The sequence below is a fragment of the Zootermopsis nevadensis genome, unplaced genomic scaffold, assembly GCF_977971745.1.
Source record: "Zootermopsis nevadensis isolate Lab colony 2312 unplaced genomic scaffold, Znev_1.0 Znev_ptg000013l, whole genome shotgun sequence".
NCBI classification, from domain to species: domain Eukaryota; kingdom Metazoa; phylum Arthropoda; class Insecta; order Blattodea; family Termopsidae; genus Zootermopsis; species Zootermopsis nevadensis.
This window is the reverse complement of record NW_028259145.1, coordinates 2,663,344-2,687,074: the sequence shown is the minus strand read 5'-3', so window position 1 is coordinate 2,687,074 and position 23,731 is coordinate 2,663,344. Positions and strand designations below refer to the sequence as shown.

The 23,731-nt window shown below is 37.8% G+C and overlaps 1 protein-coding gene across 1 annotated transcript; it reads left to right on the top strand.

Moving 5' to 3' along the window:
- The first annotated feature begins 582 nt into the window (after positions 1-582).
- On the top strand, positions 583-23,460 carry DUBAI (Deubiquitinating apoptotic inhibitor). Its single transcript, XM_022085686.2, has 10 exons — positions 583-872; positions 4,879-5,084; positions 6,075-6,298; positions 9,525-9,992; positions 10,636-10,794; positions 12,941-13,134; positions 15,091-15,273; positions 19,147-19,358; positions 20,791-21,059; positions 22,613-23,460. The coding sequence occupies exons 1-10, from the start codon at positions 733-735 to the stop codon at positions 23,282-23,284; spliced, it is 2,727 nt and encodes a 908-aa protein (XP_021941378.1). The 5' UTR covers positions 583-732; the 3' UTR covers positions 23,285-23,460.
- Positions 23,461-23,731: the final 271 nt, after the last annotated feature.

Here is a 23,731-nt window from a genome sequence, read left to right as displayed (position 1 = left end):
GTGGTGATACTACTCTGGTGTCACTGGCCCTAGAAGTACTGCATTTCCTGGCTGTCATACATTTTTTAACCTTTGAAGTTTTTTAAAAAAAGAACAGCAGTGTCAAATAATATTTTGACCAAAATGTCAAGAGTCAAATGGGAGAGCAACAATCAACTGGGTTCCCTTGTAAAACCTACCAACCTCGAAAGAAAACCCGTACCCTTCGTAATTGGAAGATAAACATGTGGAACCACACACATTTTACACATAAGAGTACAAATTCTGGGGAAAACTGGAACAAGTCAACCCCACCTCCCCAAAACAACAAACATTCCATGAGGTCTCCACATTGCAACTAGCCCTCTGAAATAAACATAATTCACCTGCGAAAAACTCATCACTTGGGACTCCCGGACCCCAAAAATGAGTTTCAATAGCTAAAGAACGTAGCATCGTAAGTCAGAACTGATAATAAGTGCCGCCTCATTGTGTCTACAAACGAGAAAGACGAATAGTAAGTTTATAATCTGTGGAATATAGTGTGTATATTTTCTTCCTTGACTTACTCTGCTACGGTGATGTTTCGTTTCTGTGTTGGTTTATAGTGTTGGCCCGACCCTTACTTTGCTACGGTGATATTTCGTTTCTGTGTTGTTTTGTTGTGTTGGCACGAGCAGTGTAATATGTGAAATGTAACTTGTAATAAAGCACATTGTACTCATAGACTGAAATTTATTTTTGGTACAAACAATGCTTCCTGACGTATTGCAGAATATAGTGTCCGTAAATATGTCAGACAAAATGAAGGAACTATTGATAGCAAAAACACTACGAGCAAACCAAGAATTAAGCCAAGAATGTTGTGTCACTACGTTGGATCTAGGTGTAAGGTTTGTAGCTGTTACATGTTTCAAAATGAGTTGAGCCCCTAATGTCATAATCCTAAAATAATTATGAAGGTATGTGTACTCATATTCCTACGGGGACGTCTGCCGGGTCAAGTGAAACGATACCAACGTGTATGGAATCATCTCCATCACCAGGGATTCATGTGACTGGCTTGAAGTCCAACTCACGTTGCGACTGACGATGTCAGTCAGTCTTCGTGTCGAACCCTATCTGGCTTCGTGACCAGATTTTACGGTCTCCGACATTTGAAGTCTTTGCCCTCTTAGTGCGTGCTTTCTTGCATGAGGTAATCAGTTTTTTATTTGTGAAAAGTCTTTGTCATATTTTTCGCAGTATTTACAATTTTTTATAAATACAATATATACAGAAAGTAATTATGTTATGTATATGCAAGTTCTTTGTCCAGGTTTTGTTCAGCATCTTCAGCCTTACCTTTGGCTATGCTCAATGTGGCTGGTTACTTCAAACATCTATATTTTCTTTCCTGGAATTAGTACTTATAGCCAGTAGGGGGTGAAGTCAAGTGCTTTTTACTGGTGTTTTACTGAACTGCTTAAGCATGTTTGTCACAGGTTACCATGCCTGGGTCAAAGTAAAACATCCATCTCCATTTAAATTATATGTTACATTGACCACTTGACATGGCTGATGGCCTGAAAGGATTCTATTTACTGTGAAAGCTTAAAAATTGTGTAAAAAATGTGGAGTTCAGTAGAGGAAATTGTAGGTGTTAAAATGAAATGTTAATGTGGTTGAGTTGGCTATTTTTACATGTAACTTGTACCTTGTTCATTGTCTGATGTTATAAAACTATATAATGTTTTGAGGACTGGATCTGTTTTTATCTTATGGTGTGGTGAAGGAGAATGAGCTAATCTTAGCCACTGGATTGAGATTAGTTTATTCTAACAGAGTAGGTACCCTTCCCCTTAACCACACCTGAAGACGAGGACAGAACCATTCTTCAATAATTTTTATAACATCAGATGATGGTCATAGTCCAGGAACCCAACATTCCAGATTATATTACTCCATTGTCAGAATCCTTCTGAATAGATTTTTAGTTCCTTAGTATGGTGCCAGCAGAACAAAGGAGGTGAAGAGTAAGGCAGTGGTTGAAATGACAGTAGAGTATTTACTTGTTCAAAATAATTACCTTATGTAAAGGATTCACTTTGTATTTTCTCTTAAACCCATTGGCCTTTGCAGATGTTGAAACACTCATTGCATGCTGGCATTGATTGATTTGCTTGATGTAGTTCTTTGGCAAATGATATGTTCAGTGTTCCTTCTGTAGATAAAGATAAGGAATAATAAGCTTCCTTGTGGGGAAAATGTAACTGTCTTCTTCATGTATCAGCTCAGAAACCACTGAAATTTAACACTGAAATATACCTGTTGTTTTGTATGGGTGTGAAACCTGTCTTATTTTAAGGGAAGCGCACAGATTAAGAGTGTTTTAGAACATGGTAGTATGGAAAATATTTGGATGTAAGAGAGATGAAGTGAGGCGGAAAGAGAAATGCATAATTAGGAGCTTCATAGTTTTTACTGTTCACTAAATATTCTTAGAGTGATTAACCTTCAAAGTCCCAGCAAATCTTTTGATTTTGATTTTGTGCTGTCATCAGTTGTGACCACTTGGACATTGAGAGTGAAATGGACTTAAAGAGTACAGCTAAAAATTTCATTGTGGTTACTGCGTAACTCAGAATTAAAAAAATTGTGTTTGTTTCTTCATTTGTAAAATTATGTTTTTTAATTGTACAGGTTATATAGCATTATATGAGAGGATGATTGTTATTCATGAATTGAATGTAGCCATGGACAGTTTTAAAGTATTACTCCAAAGTGCCCTGGAGACACTAAGGAAAACTATGAAAAATTTCAGTCAGGTTCCCAGTCCCTGGTCAGGATTTAAAATTAGTACCTCCCAAATATGGAGCCAGACGTTTTGTTCATACATTATTGTATGACTTTATTTCACTGTTTATATCTAATACAAATGTGTCCTTCAGACTAAAATATCATTTTGGGTGCGATGAGTAATATTGCAGTTTGTAGATTTAATATTGACAAACCTTGGGGATGTTGAAACTGCCATAAAATTTGTAGTTTAGATGCGTCATGTTTGTGTTGAAATTCAGTATATATTTATTTATTATTTCAGTCTATACACAAACTTAATTTTTAAATGTTGTTGTTAAAATTAAAATTAAAATTTAGCGCTTTTCATCGTTATTACGATGTTACATTTCAGCGCTTATTATTTTACGACATGTTTCGATGCTATTGCATCATCCTCAGGTTTTTATTGTTATTTTCTTCTTTAAAACTAATATATATTTATTAATGCAACCATTTATTGATTTATTTGTTTTGTAGATTTCTTTTTGTAGGTATTCCTTTTGACTATCCATGAGTCATGGATAGTCATCATCCAATCACAGACGCACACACCACACATTACAACTCTTGAATAATGAACAACTGACCAAAAATATGCAAAACACTACGAAGATCAAAAGGAATACCTACAAAAAGAAATCTACAAAACAAATAAAATCAATAAATGGTTGCATTAATAAATATATATTAGTTTTAAAGAAGAAAATAACAATAAAAACCTGAGGATGATGCAATAGCATCGAAACATGTCGTAAAATAATAAGCGCTGAAATGTAACATTGTAATAACGATGAAAAGCGCTAAATTTTAATTTTAATTTTAACAACAACATTTAAAAATTAAGTTTGTGTATAGACTGAAATAATAAATAAAAATATATACTGCCATAAAATGAATATTTCTGAAGTATTGCACAACGAGTGTCTCTGTATTGGGTGATTGTTTCTTGTTTAATTTTGTGTCATGCTATACTGTGCATTTATCTTAAGCAGACAGAATTTGGTTTGTAATATTGCTAATGTAATCCTTGTACATTAATAAAAAACAAAATTAAGCTAGTAGATGAATAGCAAAGTACGATTATTTCAGCGGTATGTTATCAGACTTCCCTACCTTCAATGGCCTCGACTGACTCAGGATAACTTCGGAGAACGTGGATTCCTATTCGAAAGTTGTTCTCTCTGAGTCCCTCTATACGCTCCTTCAGTTTGGCCCAAACCTTTTGAATCACCCTGTAGATATGCCATATTAGATATAATTCTTGGTTTATTTGACTAAATTTTCAGTTGCAGTGTTATGAAGTTATGTTAGAGTAGAATGGTTTCTGGATCATGAATTGGGAAGGATGTGGTCTTGTCTAGCCTTAAGACACTGTCACAGCATTTTCTGGAAAGGCTGGGAATGTGATACAAAACTCCAGTCCGGCTATCTGGCCTGTGGGTAGAGAATTGAACCCTGCTTCTTCCACATATGAGACAGGATTGCTGTATTAAGTGTTAACAATTTATGTACTAAGTTGATATAATTGCGTCATATTGTGAATTAAAATTTAATTATTCGTGTTTTTTTTCCGTCTAATCACAATTGTATATAAATAAAATTTATACATAAGATATTAAAATATAATTTACATATTTGGTACATCTTTTTACTACATGTTTCGGTTACATTGAACCATCTTCAGGTGTAAAGTTAAAAGTTAAAAATTATAATCTTATAAAATAAAACTTCCTCGGCCAATGTTAAACCACTATCACTTCAAAATATACCCTCACTCCAATGAATTTGGAAGTAAACATCATCAGAAGTTACACAACAACAGTAATTAAGTTTTAGGTAAAAAGTTGTACCAAATATGTAAGTGATATTTTAATATCTTATGTATAATTTTATTTATATACAATTGTGATTAGACGGAAAAAAACACGAATAATTAAATGTATGTACTGTTGTAGTTTAGATAGATAAAATTTGGGTTTATAATCAGATTTCACTTTGTAAATATGTATTTACATTTAATTTTATTTATTTATTTTTTGTGTACTGTGTATTTATTTGCTCATCGCCGTTGGATTGTAGATGGGTGCTGGAGGGGGACAGACCAATGGTTGTAACAGTGGGATGGTTAGTGTTGCAACATTTGAAAGATTTCCAGCAGAGCACAATATCAGAGCTGCTGAATGTTGCCACGCTAGAGAAATTTCTGAGATTTAATGCATCGTCTTATAATAGAGCAGAGGTGCCTGCTCTTGTTTCTTGGAGCCTCAGCATAATGTCCTCACAAGGTATGTAACATTTTAGGATAACACGACATCACACATATACAGGAAGGATCATTTCTCAATTTAAATCAGATTTTATTTGTTTGCATTTGAAAGAGACTTTCTTTGTGACGGTTTTTGTCTATGTGGTAACAACAACCTGTAAAAATTTGTATTTGCATTTTTATGGTTGCTGTACGACCATAATTGGTTTGTAAAGTGCAGCGAGGAATCAGTTTTTATCACTGTTTCATTTCTTCACTGCAGTTTAAATGCATATTCATAAGCAACCTATGTCCATCACTGGTTTGCTGCTTGACAGCTGTTTGGTGCTTTTAGCAGTCACATTCCAGTTTCACAGGAGGAAATATTAAAACATTTTCCAATGAGAATGTGTATTTCAAAAGTTTTAAAGTCTGTCCCACTATACGCCATGTAGGCGTTTGGGGTGAGAGGAGGTATAGCTCCTCTCTTCCTTGACCTCGGCACTAGATGGGGGTGAGTGGTCAGCATCACGCCCCGGCCGGCTTTACCCCCGGGAAAGGACCCCGGTACCCATTGGATAGGAGGCTGGGTGGGCCCCAGAGCCGGTCTGGACGCAGAGGCTAGAGGAAAAATCCTCTGCCCCCGGCGGGGATCGAACCCCGGCCGTCCAGCCCGTAGCTAGTCACTATACTGACTGAGCTATCCCGGCTCATTGTATTTCAGAAGACTGTCATATTAAATAAGCATTTTCATTGTTTCAGTAAGTTAATTTTAAGAAAAATCTGTCTGAAGAAAGGACACTTCGTTAATCTAATATGCAGATAATTACAAGTGCTAAGTGGTTGTTAGGTATCATTTAAGAAAATCCATTATTTCAGTACAATTTATTTCAAGAAATACCTGAGAGAAGAATCTGCATTTAGCTCTTAATGTAACAAAATATTGTGACAGAATGAAAAGTGTTGTTTCACATCCAGATTGTTCCTTCTAGTCTCCTTTCTTTCATAGTTTCTTATTTTCTTTTACTAGCCATGGAAGTAGCAGTAGGAAACCTTATCACAGACTTTTTGAGAGAGAATGTCCATGGCGACATCAATGTACTTGTAAATGTGTCAAAGCTTCTGTGCGAACATCCACGCTGCATTCCTGTAGCTGATGAACGAGCAAGGCTTTGTGAAGTTGTGACAGCAAATGTTGCAGAGGTACCTATGCCCAAGGCCCAACCTGCACAGGTGTCACAACTTGTTAAACAGGTACGAAGAATGGCTAATTTTGTATAGATTATCCTCAGTGCAGCACAACATTTTAAACGATTGGAGGTGCTTTCCATGTTAAAATTAATATGCAGTGTGTGATTTACGGACATGAAAAATTATGATTAACTAATGATTTCTTTTATTGTACTCTTAACCATTGGTCAACCCAATAAATGTGTCGATTTATATAAGTTAGGCCATTAACTAGAGGACATGCTTATGTAGTAGTGTTTTGTTTACCCTTATTACATAAGAAAATTAAAAAGCATCAGATTTATTCTACATTCTCCTGAATCCAATCCAGTATACAGTATTTAGAATGAAACAAAAAATTATTTTACCTTTAAGGTTTTGGGATTAATGAATTAAGTAATAGGCAAATTCAAATTGCCTTTGGCATTAATGCATCTTCATAATCTTAAAAATGGCCAAAGTTTGCTATTCCGAGCAGTGATTGACGAATTGAGAAAGGGTCTCTTGTGCTATCCCCTCCTTTCATATTCACTCCACTACTCATTACTGCTCTCCGAAAGCTTTCTTTACATCATTCATTTTGTGCCTGTCAGCTTCCTTTGCAGGTTGAATACTTGCCATGCGTGTATCGTGCAGCACGTAGTGTTACATTTCACAGCTTTTTACTTCTTGATTTATTCTCAACATATATTTTTAAGGCCCCGTAGGTTCACCAGCAGGGATCTGTCCTCTTTCCGTGGTATGAACCACCTTACATCCACAGACACGTCATTGGCTCACAGAATATGCAATCCCACGATGAACTCGTCTGTGATCTCGGCTTACTGTCTCCATCATCAAGTGTGTGATGGAGGCAGTGAGTGTCTCTGAAGTGTCTTTCAGTATGTACCAGACTACATGGTGCAAAATCCCAGAAGATAACCATGTTCCTAACCCAGTTAAGTTAATTTGTCCACAAATTAAAAATGATGTAGCAGCAAGAAATATGACATTTAAAATGTTGGATGTTAAGAATTTTCTAATGGCACCAATAAATAAATAGACACACAGTGATTTAAAAATAAAACCCGTCAGTTTGATAGTGTCGGCAAGTTTCGATATTAGAATACGATCTTGAGCACGATTTGGTGATAGGCGAAATTGTGATACGAGGCTCGTCCACAAAGTAAGTTTCCCTGGGGCCGTTTACAGAAACAAAACACAATTTCATGGAAATATTTATTGCAACAGATACAGCAAGTGTCCAGCTATTTTTCAACATATTCGCCACCGGAATTGAGACATTTGTCATACCGTGGGACCAACTTTTGAATACCTGTGTCGTAGAAGTCTGCCGCCTGGGATTGGAACCACTGTGTGACAACCATCTCCGCCTCTCTGTCATTCTCAAAACGCTGACGCTGACCGGACAGGAATTTCTTGAGGTGTAGGAAAAGATGGAAATCACTGGGAGCGAGGTCCGGGCTGTAGGGTGAATGATTAAACACCTCCCAGCTGAACTCCTGCAGGAGACTTGCTGTCCGTCAAGCCGTGTGCGGCCTAGCGTTATCACTGACCGCACTTCACAGTCGGCGGGAGCTGGAATAAGAACCTCCATCTTCAACAGCTGCAACAATGCTACTGTGAGAACGCGGGAAGTGCCGTTAGTGCATGCGCCATGCTACATCATTGCTCTATCACGTACGCACAGTCGCTTCGCGCAATATAAGGTTTGCTAGCTGTGGGACGAGTGGGAAACTTACTTTGTGGACGCGCCTCGTATTATCATCTCTTTTCAAGACAGCGTACATTTCTGTGTCGTTCAGCTGCAACGTAACGTACAAGCTGTTGCTGTACAGATATTCGCAGCTGCTCTCAGATTTACAAAGTGCAGTGTATACTTTCCACCACCCACTGTTGTTGCCTAGGCATATCTCCAGCATCCTGCTCCTAGTCTACTGCTGGGAGACTTTTAGTACATGGCGCCACATCTGAAGGTGAGGATGAAACGGGTTGGATGACAGAGACACTGATATCTGTATTCAGCTTGTGGTGCTGAACATGGATGAGCCCACACACACCAGTTGCCATATTGAACAGTAGCACATAATGATTCGTGTTACTCATGACTCTTTAAATCAGGCAGCTGTAATTAGCAGTATATTTTTTTGATATTCATCACAAATGTTCCCATACAACTGAGCAAGGTTTGTAGTTAGACACACAATAAACTTTTCCCATGAGTGATGTTTACACTGCAATAGCATGGAGCTTAGAATCTTGACGTTCGATCATCCGCCATGGGGCAGGAACATGAAATGGTTTGGTGAATGACTGGGGAAGAGATTGTGTGGAAGGCCTAAGGAGAGTAAAAGTGAACTTGGCCACCAAAAAATCTACTGTAGGGAAACAGTCTCCTTGATTTTCAAAAGTTGTGAGAATTGGGAACAGTTGGACTGTTTTACAACCAAGTTTGGATTAGGCTCTTCTTGAAAGACACTTCACTGTAGAGAAAGACTCTCTGGAAAATGCTTACTTTGTAAATTATCACGTACCCTCGTAAGTGAAATGATCTGAAAGACCAGGACTGAACATGGCAAGGTCAAGACAACACAGGTTACCTACCAGAGGCAAGAGGTGTGTATTTGAAGTACCCAATCACAATCAGGGAATTGCTGCAGAAGATTTATTGACCAGGATTTCAGAAGGCACGTAAGTTGTGCTCACAGACTGCGAAATCCGCTCTGTGACTGAGGATCATAGTAAGCGGACTTAAAATCTTGTGACTCCTTATTTAGATCATAGAAATTAGCGTACAGAGTTCAGCATACAGTGTTATCAACAGTATTATCATCTCACCGACAAAGCACTGGCGCCCAGATTTATCCTTTAGAGTCGCTTCCTGAGCCCTGTCAAAGAGTCTGTGCTACCAAGGGCAGGAATGATTCAAAATAGAATGTGGTGTGGTGTTGTATTCACTAGTTTGTCAAGTAAATTTTATGGAGATTTTACTGTGATGTTATTTCCGAGCGATAAATGTTGTGTTACTTAAACTGTTTTGTTTGCTCATTATGTAGCAGATGTAAGATGAGTCCTTTTGGGAGATTAGAGAAGACTTGCAGATTTTTACGTAAAATATCTTAAATTTTTTACAGTTACGAATTGAGTAAGTGATTTTGTTGTCCTGCATCAGTGTACATTTGGCAAACCTCACATACATGTAAATATAAATTCAATTTATTAATTAATTATATAATACTTTTGGTTCCAGATGGGGTTCGTACAAGCATTGCTGATCAGAGTTTGGAAGGGGGAAGAAGGGAAAAGTAATGAACAGCTTATGTTCAGATGCCTTGCAGTTCTGCATGCAACAATCATTGACCGCCCAACTGAGCCCTGCCCTGCATTGGCAGCAATACTGCATTTGGTGGAGCCACACTTCATCCCAAAATATGTGACAGCTATTTTAGAGGCCAGTCAGGGCCATTTCCGTACACTCCACACTCTCTGTCAGTGGCTTTGTTGTTGGCCTCGTGCCACACTACTCAGTCCCTGGGTTCTAGCCCTGATCGACGGCCTAGAGACTAAGCAGCATTTTGATGTGTTGATGGAAGTGACTCTGGCCACTGTGGAGTATTTGTTTGCCGCTATAATGCTTCCCGTTGTCCGATCTGGTGTCATAGACGTTGTGTGGCGTATGATTGCATCATCCAGGCACTCTCCACAGGTTTTCCACAAGGTATTTTATGATGGTAATCTAGTATAGAAAATTATGCTTATGAGGGTAATTTAAATGAAAGCAATGGTTTTGGTATAAAATAACAGTGTATTGCTTTTCAGTACTAGTTACTCACCCTGCTCAGTACATATTTTCCAATTTACTAACGCTTGGGTTGTTCTGCAGCGAACTTTGCGCCGTATGCTGCACCGCAAACTTTCCGTAAATGAGCAGAAAGTAATGGTCAGCATTAGCATATGTATTATCATGTATTATTTGTTGTTTATAGCCATTCTAATTTAAATGTTCCATGTTTGAATCTTATTGTAGACAAATTTATTTGCAAGAATCACATACTTTAGGAGCAGATGCTGGGTTGACTTCAGCTTGCTGAGATAGAGCTCTGACTTCAGGCCTTCCCATCATCCTTAAATCAATGTAGTCAGCACTACCAAGCGCCAGTGGCATTACCGATGTCACCACGACCACCATTGCCATATCAGTTGCCACAAACAGTGCCAAGAAGGTCCTACCTTTTCTATTACATATGGTAGACATACATTACAAAATGGTGTGCAGCATTACACACTTTTTCAGAACATGTCCATCGTAAGTGTTTCAAATCAAGAATTTTTCTCACCGGGTACTGCGTTGTTTGTTGCAGGTAGTGAATCAGGTGCCTACCGTAATGGCACAGTTGGTCCTTGAAAATTCTGATTCAAGTCGTACATGTCTCCAGATGGTGGTGAACATGAGCTGCGCTATGGTCGCTGCGTTTCCAAGAAATGACAACATGTATGATCCATTGATTCGAGCACTGAAGGTGCCATAACTCTGAATAATTTTGTTTTAAAACTGGGTATTTTTCTATACAGGCAACTCACGGTCTACGAACGAGTTCCGTTCCAAGACGTTCGTTATACGTTTCTGTTCGTTATGTGTATCTTGCATTCCTGAGCTTTTACGATACGTATCGTATACGTTAGCAGCCATTTTAAATCATTAAAACCATGTACTAAACATCAAATAGTCTGTACAATACTATTATGTTATAATAGGGGGAATCACCGATTTCTTTCCCACGAGAAAACATTCTACGTGGCATGGCATGTAAACCAATGTTTTTGACATAAATACGTCTATGCGTAAGGATTATTCCGCAAAGAAGCATAACAAAGTTGTGTAAGATCCATATCAACAATGTGTAAATATGGACTGACAACAATGGTCAGCTTTTATGTGAATTCCTGCATGCATTGTTATGTTACCTAAGAAACTTAATTGTTGCATCATCTGTTTACTCGGCATTGTTGTGTTACATTATTGCCGCAACAATCCGCTTTCGTCATTGCTGAAAGAGCTGAGCTGTGAATCGCTTGTAGAAGAAGTGCGTCGTAGACTAGATAATTTTGTGCAGGTAAAAACGTTTTAGAATATCACAAGTACTTATCCTATATAAGAATTATTACGTTACAGAGACGTATTTACGTCAGATTCTCCAGAACCGTGGTTCCACTGTCAACTTTTTTACTGGCTAGATTAATTTTATTAACCAAGAACAGTTCAGTATAATTACCATATAATAATTTTCTGATAATTATTGTAATAGATGCAATTTTTAAAAGTATATTTGTTTAAATCTTCCAATTAAATTCGCTATACGTTTGGCATTTCGTTTTATAAGGAACTATTGGCAACTTTAAGAAATTTTGAATGAATTGTGACGTTCATTGTAGCGAGTGTTCGTAAACCGAGAGTTGCCTGTACAAAGTTTATGAGATGGATGTAAGGGAAGCCACGTCTCTGTGTCTGTCCACAGGTTTCACCTGTGAAACTGCTGGAACACACATTGAAAGAACTTGATATTTAGAGTTTACATTAAAGTTTGTAAGGCAAATTTAGTTTGTGTCAATCAAATACAAAACCTACTTACATGAACTCAGATTGAATTTATTTCCTTAAATACTGCTCGATTATTAAAATTGGTACGTTACACAGAGAAAAGATCAAATTAATATCTGCCTCTTGTATATGATCAATTCTCTGTTAAGAACATTTAACTAAATACAAAAATAAATTATTTCTGATTCTGTGTAGTGTGATGTCTGTAGTACTTTGCAAAAATATATTTGTATTTGTAATATATGAAAATCAAAGTCAGTGAAATGCATAAAATAATGAAACAAAGAATACATCTGTTACAAGCCGTACAATTTGTTGAAGGCAGTGACTGACGCATACCCCGTTATGTGTTAAATATCCAGTCCGTCTTAATGTTCGTGGTTTAGTCATTCTAACGAGACTAGGTAACAGTAAATTTTGTGTTGATTAACGAACACGGTACCTCTTCCATACTCTTTTTTAGCTGTTCAGTTACTTGTTTCATGACACTTAGATAACAACAGGAGGATGTATGGTTGACGTATTCATACAGTATGCATTTCACATTGTACCAAAGACAGTATTTATTATATTGTGTAATTTATAAATGTTTTGTATGTAATAGGTAAGTGTTGGCTGGTGATAATATATCCATAGCCTACTACGTATATGTACTTCTGTACAGCGCAACAGTTATTATAACCTACATATAATATTATATTTGTGATTGCACTGCATTAAATTATATTATATTGAGTTTAGCAAAGATTTAAAATTTTTTTTTTTGTTATACTTTACGTAATTTTTATGCGGTGCTTTGTGGAAACAGTGCACTGAAACAAAAGACGGTTTAGTGCAGCGGAACAGATGTTTACTTATTAATACACTGCAGAGATAAGTACTTTCTGATTTTAGTTTTTATGTGCAGCTTTGTTTTATATTTTTTTAGTATAAAATGTTTTTAAAAACCTCTTACGTCTACTCTTTCTTTGTGACGGGAAATCTTTTATTATTTTTATAATATTGCAGATGCTATATGTGAGAGATAAGATTATAGCAGTTGAGTTGTATTTTGCTCTTGTTGGCAGGACTGTTCATCATTCCTTCCTCCAGGGGAGTTTGCACCTGAGAACATGCCAGCCTGGTTGATTGGTGGACAGTTTTATTATGTTGAAAATCATAAGTCAAGAGAACGTTCATCTTTAAACCGTGTGGGCTTGAACAACTTGGGAAACACCTGTTACATGAATTGTGTGTTACAAGCCCTCTTCATGACTCACAGGTTAGAAGCTAGGATTTTGTTTCTTTATGCCCCTCATTTGTGTTTTAACAGGTGATGAAAGACGCTTCACTAAGCCTAAATAATACGGAATTTGATTCCAAAGGGCACCTTATAATTTACTTGGACAAAGCCTGGATAATTAAACACTGCGTTATGTAGAATTGTTTGCAAAGTGAGGATGTAACAGAGTTTACAGGACATAGTAATCCGGGAGGGAGAAACTTTACCATTTGTGCAGGCAGCAGTATCTGCTGTATCACAGTTGCATGATTAATGTTCACCGCAAAATGTTAATCAGGTCATTACTTCTGTGAAATAGAATCTGTTAAATTTGAAAATTGCTTAAATTTGGAAGTTATTAAGAGCTTAATCAACCCTGTTGTGACTGTTGGTCCTTTGGGTTGTAGTGCCATGTGGACTTGCAGGGAGGTACCGACGTTTCTAAAGAACGTACTGCTTCTATCTCGGGCTGGGCTGAAAGAACAGTATATCTTCCTATTCTGTGTATGTGAATAGGACTTTGATATCTTTTAAAAAAAATCAGGAAATATTAAACCAACATAATATATCTGTTGAATACAGTGTGGTAAACTTGTGTTAGAAACAAGCCAGAGCCCCAGTTTGGAGCTCACTTCCTTCATGGGCGCGACATTCTGAGATTATATCTACTACCATTCTGACTTTAACATAAGCCATACATCATGATATATGCATAGTTCAAGGGACCATGCATTACAGTAGCGTACTACTAAACTATACTGTAAACTGTAGTTACTCTTGCGAACAGCCTCGTAGTACAGAATTTTAAATTCCCAATTTCCATAGTAAATTGTAATTGCGTTGAATATGTATGGAGCCTGCTAAGTGGTTTTCTGTGATAGGATATTGTAATGTAGATCAGTGATTAACTGTGGGTTCTTGACAACAAGAGACAGGTTTATTTTCACCACTGGACTTAAATCACCTGAATAATAAGTTCTCTGTTAGTTACTCTTCACATCTTTCAGTTTGTCGGTCTCTAAAAAACACTTCTTCTCTCACGTGCACGACACTGGCTCAGTATCCACTAGTTCTCACCAGCACGACTTTGCTGCTGTTGACTCCCGCTTATTCCACAGTGGAAACGTCTGTCCAACTAATAAACTCTTGCCCAACTTCTTTTGCTGCTTTATTTGGAAAAGAGAGTCTTGGAGACTGGATAAGGCTAAATGAGGGAGAGATTCCAAGTGCACATAGCAAGCAGGGCTGCTGGGTAATCGGTGAAATTTTACAAGATCGGTCAGACTTCCACGGGTAGTGGATGCTCAGTGCGTATCCACAACGCAAAAATGTTATTTTTCTGGTAATTACTGTTTAGTATTGCATAATATGAATTTTCTTAGTATTTTGCAATACTGCAGTCTTTGCAGTGCCTAGTAAATCCATTATATGTGAGGTCAAGCATTAATGAACATGTTCTGGCAGTGAAATTAATTATCCGTATTTCCTTTTTGGAAGAAGGTGGGTGAGAGATTGCCTAAGATGTGAAAATGAAGTTTTCAGATCCATTTGTTGTACAATAATTATGCTGATATTGATGTACTAGGGAACAAATAAAACTTTGTAATGCATCAAGCAGTTCTGCTTATCTTATTGTTGAGACTAAATGTATAAGATTGTTATTAATATGGCCAAAGATGAGATTTGATCTTCCATGTCTCCTAGTTTGATCTTCTTCTGTTTCTTGACTGTTACTTCGGTCTTCCGGTGCCTAATATTTTCCTCCATTCTTCTCTATTTTCCCATCCTTCCGGAGGTAGTTTCCACTCTTTCATGATTCTTGTAATTCTGTCGTTCCATCCTGGTCTCGGTCTCCCTCTCTTCCTTCTCTCTTTTGGTTGCTGTTTCATAGTCATTTAGTCTTTAAGTTATTAAAATAGAAACTTGATTGTTACCTGGTTATTTTTGTTTTCACAGGTTTTGCTCTACAGTTTTGGATAGTGGTGTTCGGTCACAGCCATTACTCTCGAAACTTCAAGCTCTTTTTGCGCTTCTTCTTCACTCCCAACGTCGGGCCATCACCCCTGCTAAGCTGCTGGCTGTGGCAAAACCACCATTCTTTCAGCCCGGTTACCAGCAGGACAGTTCCGAGTTCCTCACGTGAGATTATAATTCTATTCACTGCTGCCTACAGTAATGTAATTCCCTCCCTCAGGCAAAGAATAGTTTTCGTGGTAGGCCCAAGCGCCAAGAAACACCACCTCACGCTATTTTTTTAAAACTAATAGCCAATTTTAGTTATTCATAAATGGAAAGTTACAATAGTATATTTTTACGTTATAAATTATATTGAAACGTACACAAATTACTATATAGTACCATATTATTTATACATTTTCTCTTGCAACTGCTTGTATCTAACACAATTTTTACCTGGAAAACTTAACGTTTTATGGTAGGGTTTTAAAGTTGATAGCATGCGTGACACTTGTTTACAAATAACACGAGATAGAATCACAGGTTTTTTTATCCTTAACAGTAAAGAAAATAAATGAATCAGAAGTAACGAGTGGCAATGTTACAAGTGGTCGTGGGCCAGTCGTATGTAATTATTCAGATCAGCATGTTTCTTTTCAGAGTTTCTATATACCTTGGAATGCAGAATCCTTACCCATTGCTTGACCAGTCAGTGGAACAATTTGGTCCAAACCAATTCTTGTCAACACCTTTCATTTTTCGTCTCTCACTTTAATGCATGTTAAAATTTATGGAAATCTTCTGCCCCTGAAGTCTTTCTTCAACTATGGAAAGAGCTGAAAAATCACAAGGTGCTAAAGTGTAGGCTGTAGGTAGGATGTGGTACAGCTCTGATGCATATTGAAATCAAAGCTTGGCACATTTTGTGGTATATTGTCTTGACAAATAGGAATAACCATTTCTCCTTTATTTTGTTTTCATCTGAAATGTGACACTGCATGTTGATGCACAGTGCCAAAGTTGATGAACAAAATTATCATCTTTCTGGCACTTTTTTTTCTACTTTCTGCAGGATCATAGAGCTGGGAGTTTTCATTTGGCACTTTCTTTTGTGGTGGTGGGATTGTAATTAACATTATTCATCAGCAGTAATATTGTGAAGAAATGCATAACTGAGCTGATAAAAGACTCTCGGGTTACAAGCCACGTCTGGTGGCTGAATGGTGAATAAACCATATCTTCTGCCAACATTTCAAGAACAATCTCTGCTCTAATCCTCACGGCTGCTGCATAACAAATCTGATCCTTTGTAGCGCGCTTGCAGATGTTCACCATTCAGCCACCTGACGCAGCTTGTAACCCGAGAGTCTTTCATCAGCTTCAGTCGCCACAAAAGCTTCACTTTATACAGCGTAACTGAGCTCTTTGAAACCTCTTTTGAGTTCTTGACATGGTATTGACTCAGTACCGTATTTGATCAGCCATTAACAACCTGGGAAACCAATTGAGTACTTGTCAGGATGTGCATTGATAAATACTTCATAAACAGCAAAAAATGATTTTGATGTGAAGTAATGTTTGAGAATGAACATATTCTGCAACCAGGGTCGCTTCAAACTTGAGTGTTATGGAGGAGGTTGGGAGAGCACTATGTGGAGGTGGACCTGCATTTGATTTCATTTTTGTACCCTAGTATATGATTGTTGTTGAGTTGCACTTGAAATGGTACATGCTGTGTTGTAGATCCAAATTCAAGACTCCTATTGTGCCATTTCTCTATTCTCAAATAACTGTTCGTGTTTGCAGTCCTGTTATTGTTTGAACAGCCCTCACAAAATTTAATTGTGTAATTTTTTTCTGTGGTCCTTGGCCTACTCCCATGTGGTAGTTTACTTGATCTGTTAGACATTTGATAGGACTCCTTGGACTGATCAGCCCGTTGCAAGGCCTTTACCTGTACACAGAAAGACGCGGACAAACGTCCATGCCTTGAGTAGGATTCAAACCCACGGTCCCAGTGTCCAAGTGTTCAGTGAAAATCAATCTCTGTTAATTCTACACTTTACATGACCTTGCGGCGTACGAATACAACAGATGATATTGTGTACTGTGTTAAAGAAACATGATGGGAACAACATTCAGATTCAGTTAAAAAATATGTGGAATGTGAAGATTGACGATTATCAGAAATCCTCAAACTGTTGTGGTTGAGATGTTTCATCATTTGTAGGATTTCTTACAGCAGCGAGTATGAAAGTGGCTTTTTCTGGGTTGTAGCCCGTTAGAAACATCGGTAAACTTCTACCAGACTTCACAGTACTACAACCCAACCACTGACAGCTCTGTACCTTCGATGAAGTACATTAGCTTACATAACAGGATCTCGTAGTTGTCATCTCACATTTCTTGGGTTGGCTGATACTGTAAGCTCCGTGAGGTGATATGCCTGAACTGCTGGCTCCCTGCTTAGAAGGATCAACTTTCGGATGAAGACTCAATATCGAAAGGACTCTTTTATTCTTGTGTTCCATTTTCATTCCGTGAGAGCTGGGGAACAAAAAATAGCCACCCGCATGTGGAAGGTATTGATACAGTGGGATACTTCTCAATGCCCCAAAGAGATAATTAACAACACTTCTATTATTGACTCAGTGCCATGCAACCTTGGTACGATACTTCACACCTCAGTGGACCGAGCTCCGTTCACCTTTCAAAGACGTTACCCCCGCTGCATGATGACAACGCCAAGGGTTGGGTTTTGGAAGGGACACTGTTTTGTTAATTGTGTCTTCGGAAGGTACTGCACTTTCAGGAAATTTTATGTGAAACTGTAGTTTACATTTCCTTCAAGAAAAAGTATCATATATAAATATTCTTCCAACATTACATTTCATGTTACTTTATAGGACACGTGCATAGTTGAATTTACTGTTCGAAAAATGGCCGTGTATTGGTGCAAACAAGTGAAGGATTTGTAATCAAACTTCCTGAGAAGTGGCAGTTAGCCTGCCAACCTCAGATTTTGAGAAATTATGGGTTTTGCAGCAATTTTTGTGAAGGCTTCCCTCAACTCCCATAGCCAGATGTGGGCTCATGTATAAAACTCAAGGCTATGGGGAAAGTATGGGTATCCCAGCTCTATTTTCCTTGTTTATTAAACTATTAGATAATATTTATTAAGAGTTTTGGTATACCAGAACAAAACTCTGTGATATAGTGCAGTGACTATAGGTTATAGTCAGACCAGTGGCCTGCCTCATTATGTAAGCATTAAGTTATTTAATACTGTGCCTTTCATCATCACCCTGATGATGGAGGCAGCAAGGACCTCTGTAACGTTGGTAAATTTCTACCATACTACACTGTGCATCAACCCCGAAGACAGCCATCTCCATATAAAAATGTGTTATGTAACATTTGTAGACATTAACACTTTCAAGTTTAACAGGAAAAATAATTCCCACAATTAAAGGAAATTGATCGATGTGAATATCTTTCTCTTCATTGTTTTACCATAAAGTATAACTCATGTACTTCAGACTTTAAATATTTAATAATTTTGACTTGAAAGGGCTAATTAGGTACGTGCTTTATATTAACACAAATACCCTTGGCCATTTTTTAGGAAATCTGTAGAATTTATTTTGAGCTTCATGTAAAGTAGGCATTGTATTGGACCAAAGCAAACCAAAATCAAATTTGCTGGAGAGCTTTTAGTGTGGAGCCACTGCTCCAACCGATTACTAAATTTGATGGAAATCCATACAGTTATTTCAGAAATAATGCAGTTAAATAAAGTCGACACCTTCGTTGTCTATTTCGTATAAAAGAGTGCGTAATATATCAGACTGAATTAACACAGTCGATGGGTTTGGTAGGCAGAAAAAATTTTAATACTCTGAACCTCACTGTAACAAAGATCTCCATTTAATAAAAACGATGGGTCCTTTTAGATGTAATAAATTTTTATAAGATTTTATATCTAGAAAGAGGAATTTCAGAGTATGTGATTGATCATGGTAAGTTTTGAATCTTTATATGATGCTTTGAATGTAGGTATTTGCTGGATGTTTTGCATGAGCAAGAGATGCATGCCACAACAAGTTCAGAATCAACTGTATTAGGAAGTACAGGAGATGGGGGAGCAAAGGCAAGTTCCGTGGAGGCAGCAACAGGTGGAGCTATGGTACGCTGGATGACGGAAGAAGATCTCTCATATCCGAACACCCTGGAATACAAGGCCCACTCCCTGGCTGATGTTACACAGGGTGAGACAGCAAGGACACACATTCACTTTCCTTTACCCCCGACTCCACTTTTCAATTCATTTTTGTTTTCTTTGGCAGTTTCTGCTGATCTGTATTCATGCCATCCCTTTTTGGTTAAATGCAACTTCTCATTTTTAACTAATGTCGTCCATCTTTTCCTTAAGACATTATCTTTACTGCCACACATTAATTTCTCTTATCTTGCACATGCATTCCACATGTCCTCATAGCCTCCTTGAAGACCCATATATACATGTTTATAATGTATTAACATCAGCATTTGCATTTTATACACATTTATATGTAAACAAAAGTAGTAGAAAGTAACCTACTTCACTTCCTCTAAAAGAAAAACACTTTTTTAATTATCAGTTAAAGATAATTTTAAATTCTTTAAATTATCTTTTTATAAACACAGTACTTTTATCAAAAGTGTTATTTTTATTTAAATTGTCTGCAGTGATTAACTGAGGCTAAAAGAATTAAAATACTAGATGTCTGCAAAGGGCGTGGTTTTAGATATCGCTTGCTTCTACTGCCCCACAGGGTTTCTTCAAGAGAGCAAGAAAGAAACTTGCAGTGTGACAATAAAAAATGCAGGGATTTCAGTCAAACTAAAGCACTGTCATGTTTTCTCCAAATCTTACACCTTAGGCTGGGGCCACACGACCGTACAAAGTACGTCCGTTGTAACGCACATCGTGACGTCCGTCATAGAATTATGAAGGGGCATATAGGGTACAACACGATGCGCGATGATCTATGCAGAGATTCTTTGTACATTCACATGTGGGCTTGCTTCAGTGAATACCCAAGAACATCAACTTCTCTGTTGCACTATCGCTACTCACATTCTGTATTTTCTCATAGGAAGGAACCAGTCTCTCAAAATTATTTATTTATTTATTGTAAAACAAATTTGAGTGTGAACTATGCAATTTGAAACTGCTAGCAGCTAGGAACTAGCTGTTAGCAATTATTTCCACTACAAAATTTGTATATGAAATGCGAAGTGGCAAATTCCTCATGCGTAAATGTTAAAAAGGCATTTGATTAAACACTTTCATGATGAGAAACACTTAACTGGACTACAGTATTGCAGAAGACGCAGTTTTAACTCCGTCAGTACTGTGCTTGCATTCGAGTTCAGACTGTGTTAACAGAAATGGAATTTTTCTTTTTGCGATGGGGAAGCGAACTTGGACACTTCCGTAAGTTGGACACATTTTCGTGGAACCCCAAGTGTCCAACTTAGAGAGGTTTTACTGTATATTTATTATATATTACAGTTGCAAGCAGTAAAATAATTCAGACCCAAGTAGGATTTATTCTTATCACCATCTGTGTATGAACTTAACATGGAATTATTTTAGTTTAGTTAGAAGGCGGACTGCATATCTCTAGGTCAGCTGATGTGTATTTCATGTTGCAGCTACGGGGGATGATGTGCAGCAGCTGAGCAACTTCCACTCAATTTCAACGGACAGTGGGATACAGTCAGTATGTGGAGATGAGAAAGCGACCACGTCATCTTCTCCTGTTCCATATGAGAGCTTGGTACAGCAGTGTTTTGGGGGACGCCTGCTCATCAGTTTTAAGTGCCTCCAGTGTAAAGCAGAATCGGTTCATACGGATCACTTCCGAGATATCCCGCTTGCCTTTCCTCCTGACTGCGGTCCTAATCACAAACTGCATATTCAGGTAATGGAACCATATGTTGCTCTTCTCACAAATTGAAGAAGTACTTTATTGTGGAATGACGTTAGTTTAGATGTGTATACTTCTGTATTTTCAGCTAATTCGTAATGGTTTGGTAGCCTAGAAGGGGCAAAGAATCATGAAAAATTCCAAAGAGTTCTTGAATATTAAGAAATCATGTTGGCATATTTTTGTGTTTTTATTAATAGAATTATAACTTAAAATTTTGTAGGTATTTTGTAAGTTGTCTAATGTTTGCAAATGGATTTAAAAGATACAGTTGTCTCTCTGGCTAAGAATTATGCCATGAAGCTATATACTTTAATGTCCACACATTTAGAACAGTGGCGCTCAAAGAGACCCTGTTAGCTATAAAGATTAAATGGTTAGCTTAATACAGTGAAACCTCTATCCATCGTTCCTCGAACTATCGTTTTCCCGGATGCATCGTCTGTTTTGTTCGGTCCCGAATACATCCCATATAAAATAATGTTACATTTTCCCGCTTCTTTTGTTCCTCGAACTATCGTTTTATCGCATCGATCGTTCAAAAATCTTAGTCCTGGCCCACAATTTTCCCACAGTGATCGTTTCTGAGAAATTATAACGAAATTTACGCGATGTTTTTAGAATTTAAAATGCTGGGTTTAGAGATAAATTAATACTGAAAGACGCATAATGTTTTTGGAATACACAGTAGCGGTAACCTGTTATGTCGCCCAACCAGCACATTCTTTGGAATGAGGGGTCAGCGGTGCAGGGGTGATAGTTGGAGTGAATGGCGGTGCCCATTGTCAGAAATTTTACGAGTTTAATTAGGGTGCACTCATATTTCCAGCGATGCCAGATGGCATGTGCAGTGTGAATTTCTTCACAAATGCTTTTATTATAAGTACAAAGGAAAGGCGGGCGACACTTTTCATTCTTCTGGTTCATCTCGTTTCCAGTGGTTCAGGGTCTTCTACAGCTACGTTTCGTTGAGTTCGGCAGTAATAGTATTTCCATTCTTCCTGTTATTGTTTGCGAAGGGGTAGGGAGTGGTGAGGAAGAGGAAGACAACGAACGCGAACCCGAAGCTGTGCCGAGTTATGCCGAAGCACACGCTGCATTGGCAAAAGTGAAGTCGTACCTTTATGCACATAATATTAGTGAACGTGACGAGGAAAACATTTTGAACGTGGAAAGGGCTCTGTTTGGCCTAAAACGTAAAGTTTTGACAAACCATTAAAGACTTTTTTGGTAAAAAGCAGTAACTTTGAAAGAGAAACATTCAGTTTTTTTAAAATATTTAATGCTATACGCTCCTTCAGTTTGGCCCTAACCTTTTGAATCATCCTGTATATATTTCCAGATGTTGAACTGCCTGTACCAGTTATTTGTTGTAGCTCAAGTACATTTTTCATGCTGGTTTGAATTATTGTTGTAATGGCTTTATTCCATGTTGATAGCATAACACAGAATTAATACATTATCTATAAATCCTTACTGTAGTGTAAATTTCTAGGCTGATTTAGTTTAATGATTATTACTCATAATTCAATTATTTCTGTATGCAGGATCTGTTGGATTACTTTACATCACCAGAACAGTTGAGTGGGGAGAACCAATACCATTGCGACTCATGTGGTGGACTGCGGGATGCTCAGCGAACAATACAGATTTTACAGCCACCGTCTCATCTTGTGCTGACACTCAAACGCTTCCAGTTTAATTCTCAGACAGGAGAGCGAGCGAAACTTCTTCACTGGGTTCATTGCTCCGAGAGCATCGAGTTGTACCGGCAGTCATATAAGTTATACGCAGCGGTGATCCACTCGGGATCAGATATCGACACGGGTCATTACTACACATTAGCATGTGATGAAACTCTGTCATGGCAAATTTTTAATGATTCTTTGGTGGCCCCATGTGATTCTCCTCCGTGGAGTCCTCCAGACACTCCCTACATCCTTTTCTACGCTAGGCCTGAAGAGAAACTGCAGCCCGCTGTTGATCTCTTGTCTCTGCCGTCACTCCACCCCGACCTCGTGAAGCTCGTTAAATACGATGATATCGAGTGCCTACAGGAAATGTGGAATGAGGACAAGAGGCGCAGAAGAGGGGGCAAGCAGCAACCATCCTCTCGACGTGGCCCACATAATCCTGACCAGGACAGTAATAATGGCGGTAACCCCCCAGGCAGTTGCGGAGGAAGCATGAATCTTTCTCATAATAGGTTTGTGTTTTGATTCTTATTTTACTTTAGAGCACGTCAGTGTAAATAAAATAACTGATAAATAGATGAGGGTCCTGTAAAGTTAAGTACGCAGGTGACCGAGTGTTATGTTATATTATATGCATGGATATGCATTGTTTATAATGTGAATTTTGTTTTATAAGAATAAAAATATTAGTTTTGAATTCATTTCTGTGACAGTTGATATTTTTATTCATAATGTCACTTCTTTTCAGAAAGACATTTTTCAAATGCTACCCAATTACTTTATTATTTACAGCAGCTTTGCGATCGGGATTCATCAGCCTGCGTGCGTCTTGAAAGCCGTAGTACACTTTTCAAATGACACGCCTCTTTTCTTTCCCAAAGATAACTTTCCAGATACCAAATAGTTTTGTTTCAACAACCTGGAATCTTGATGCACGGAATGTGTGTAAACAAGGACTATGGAAGTTTGTTG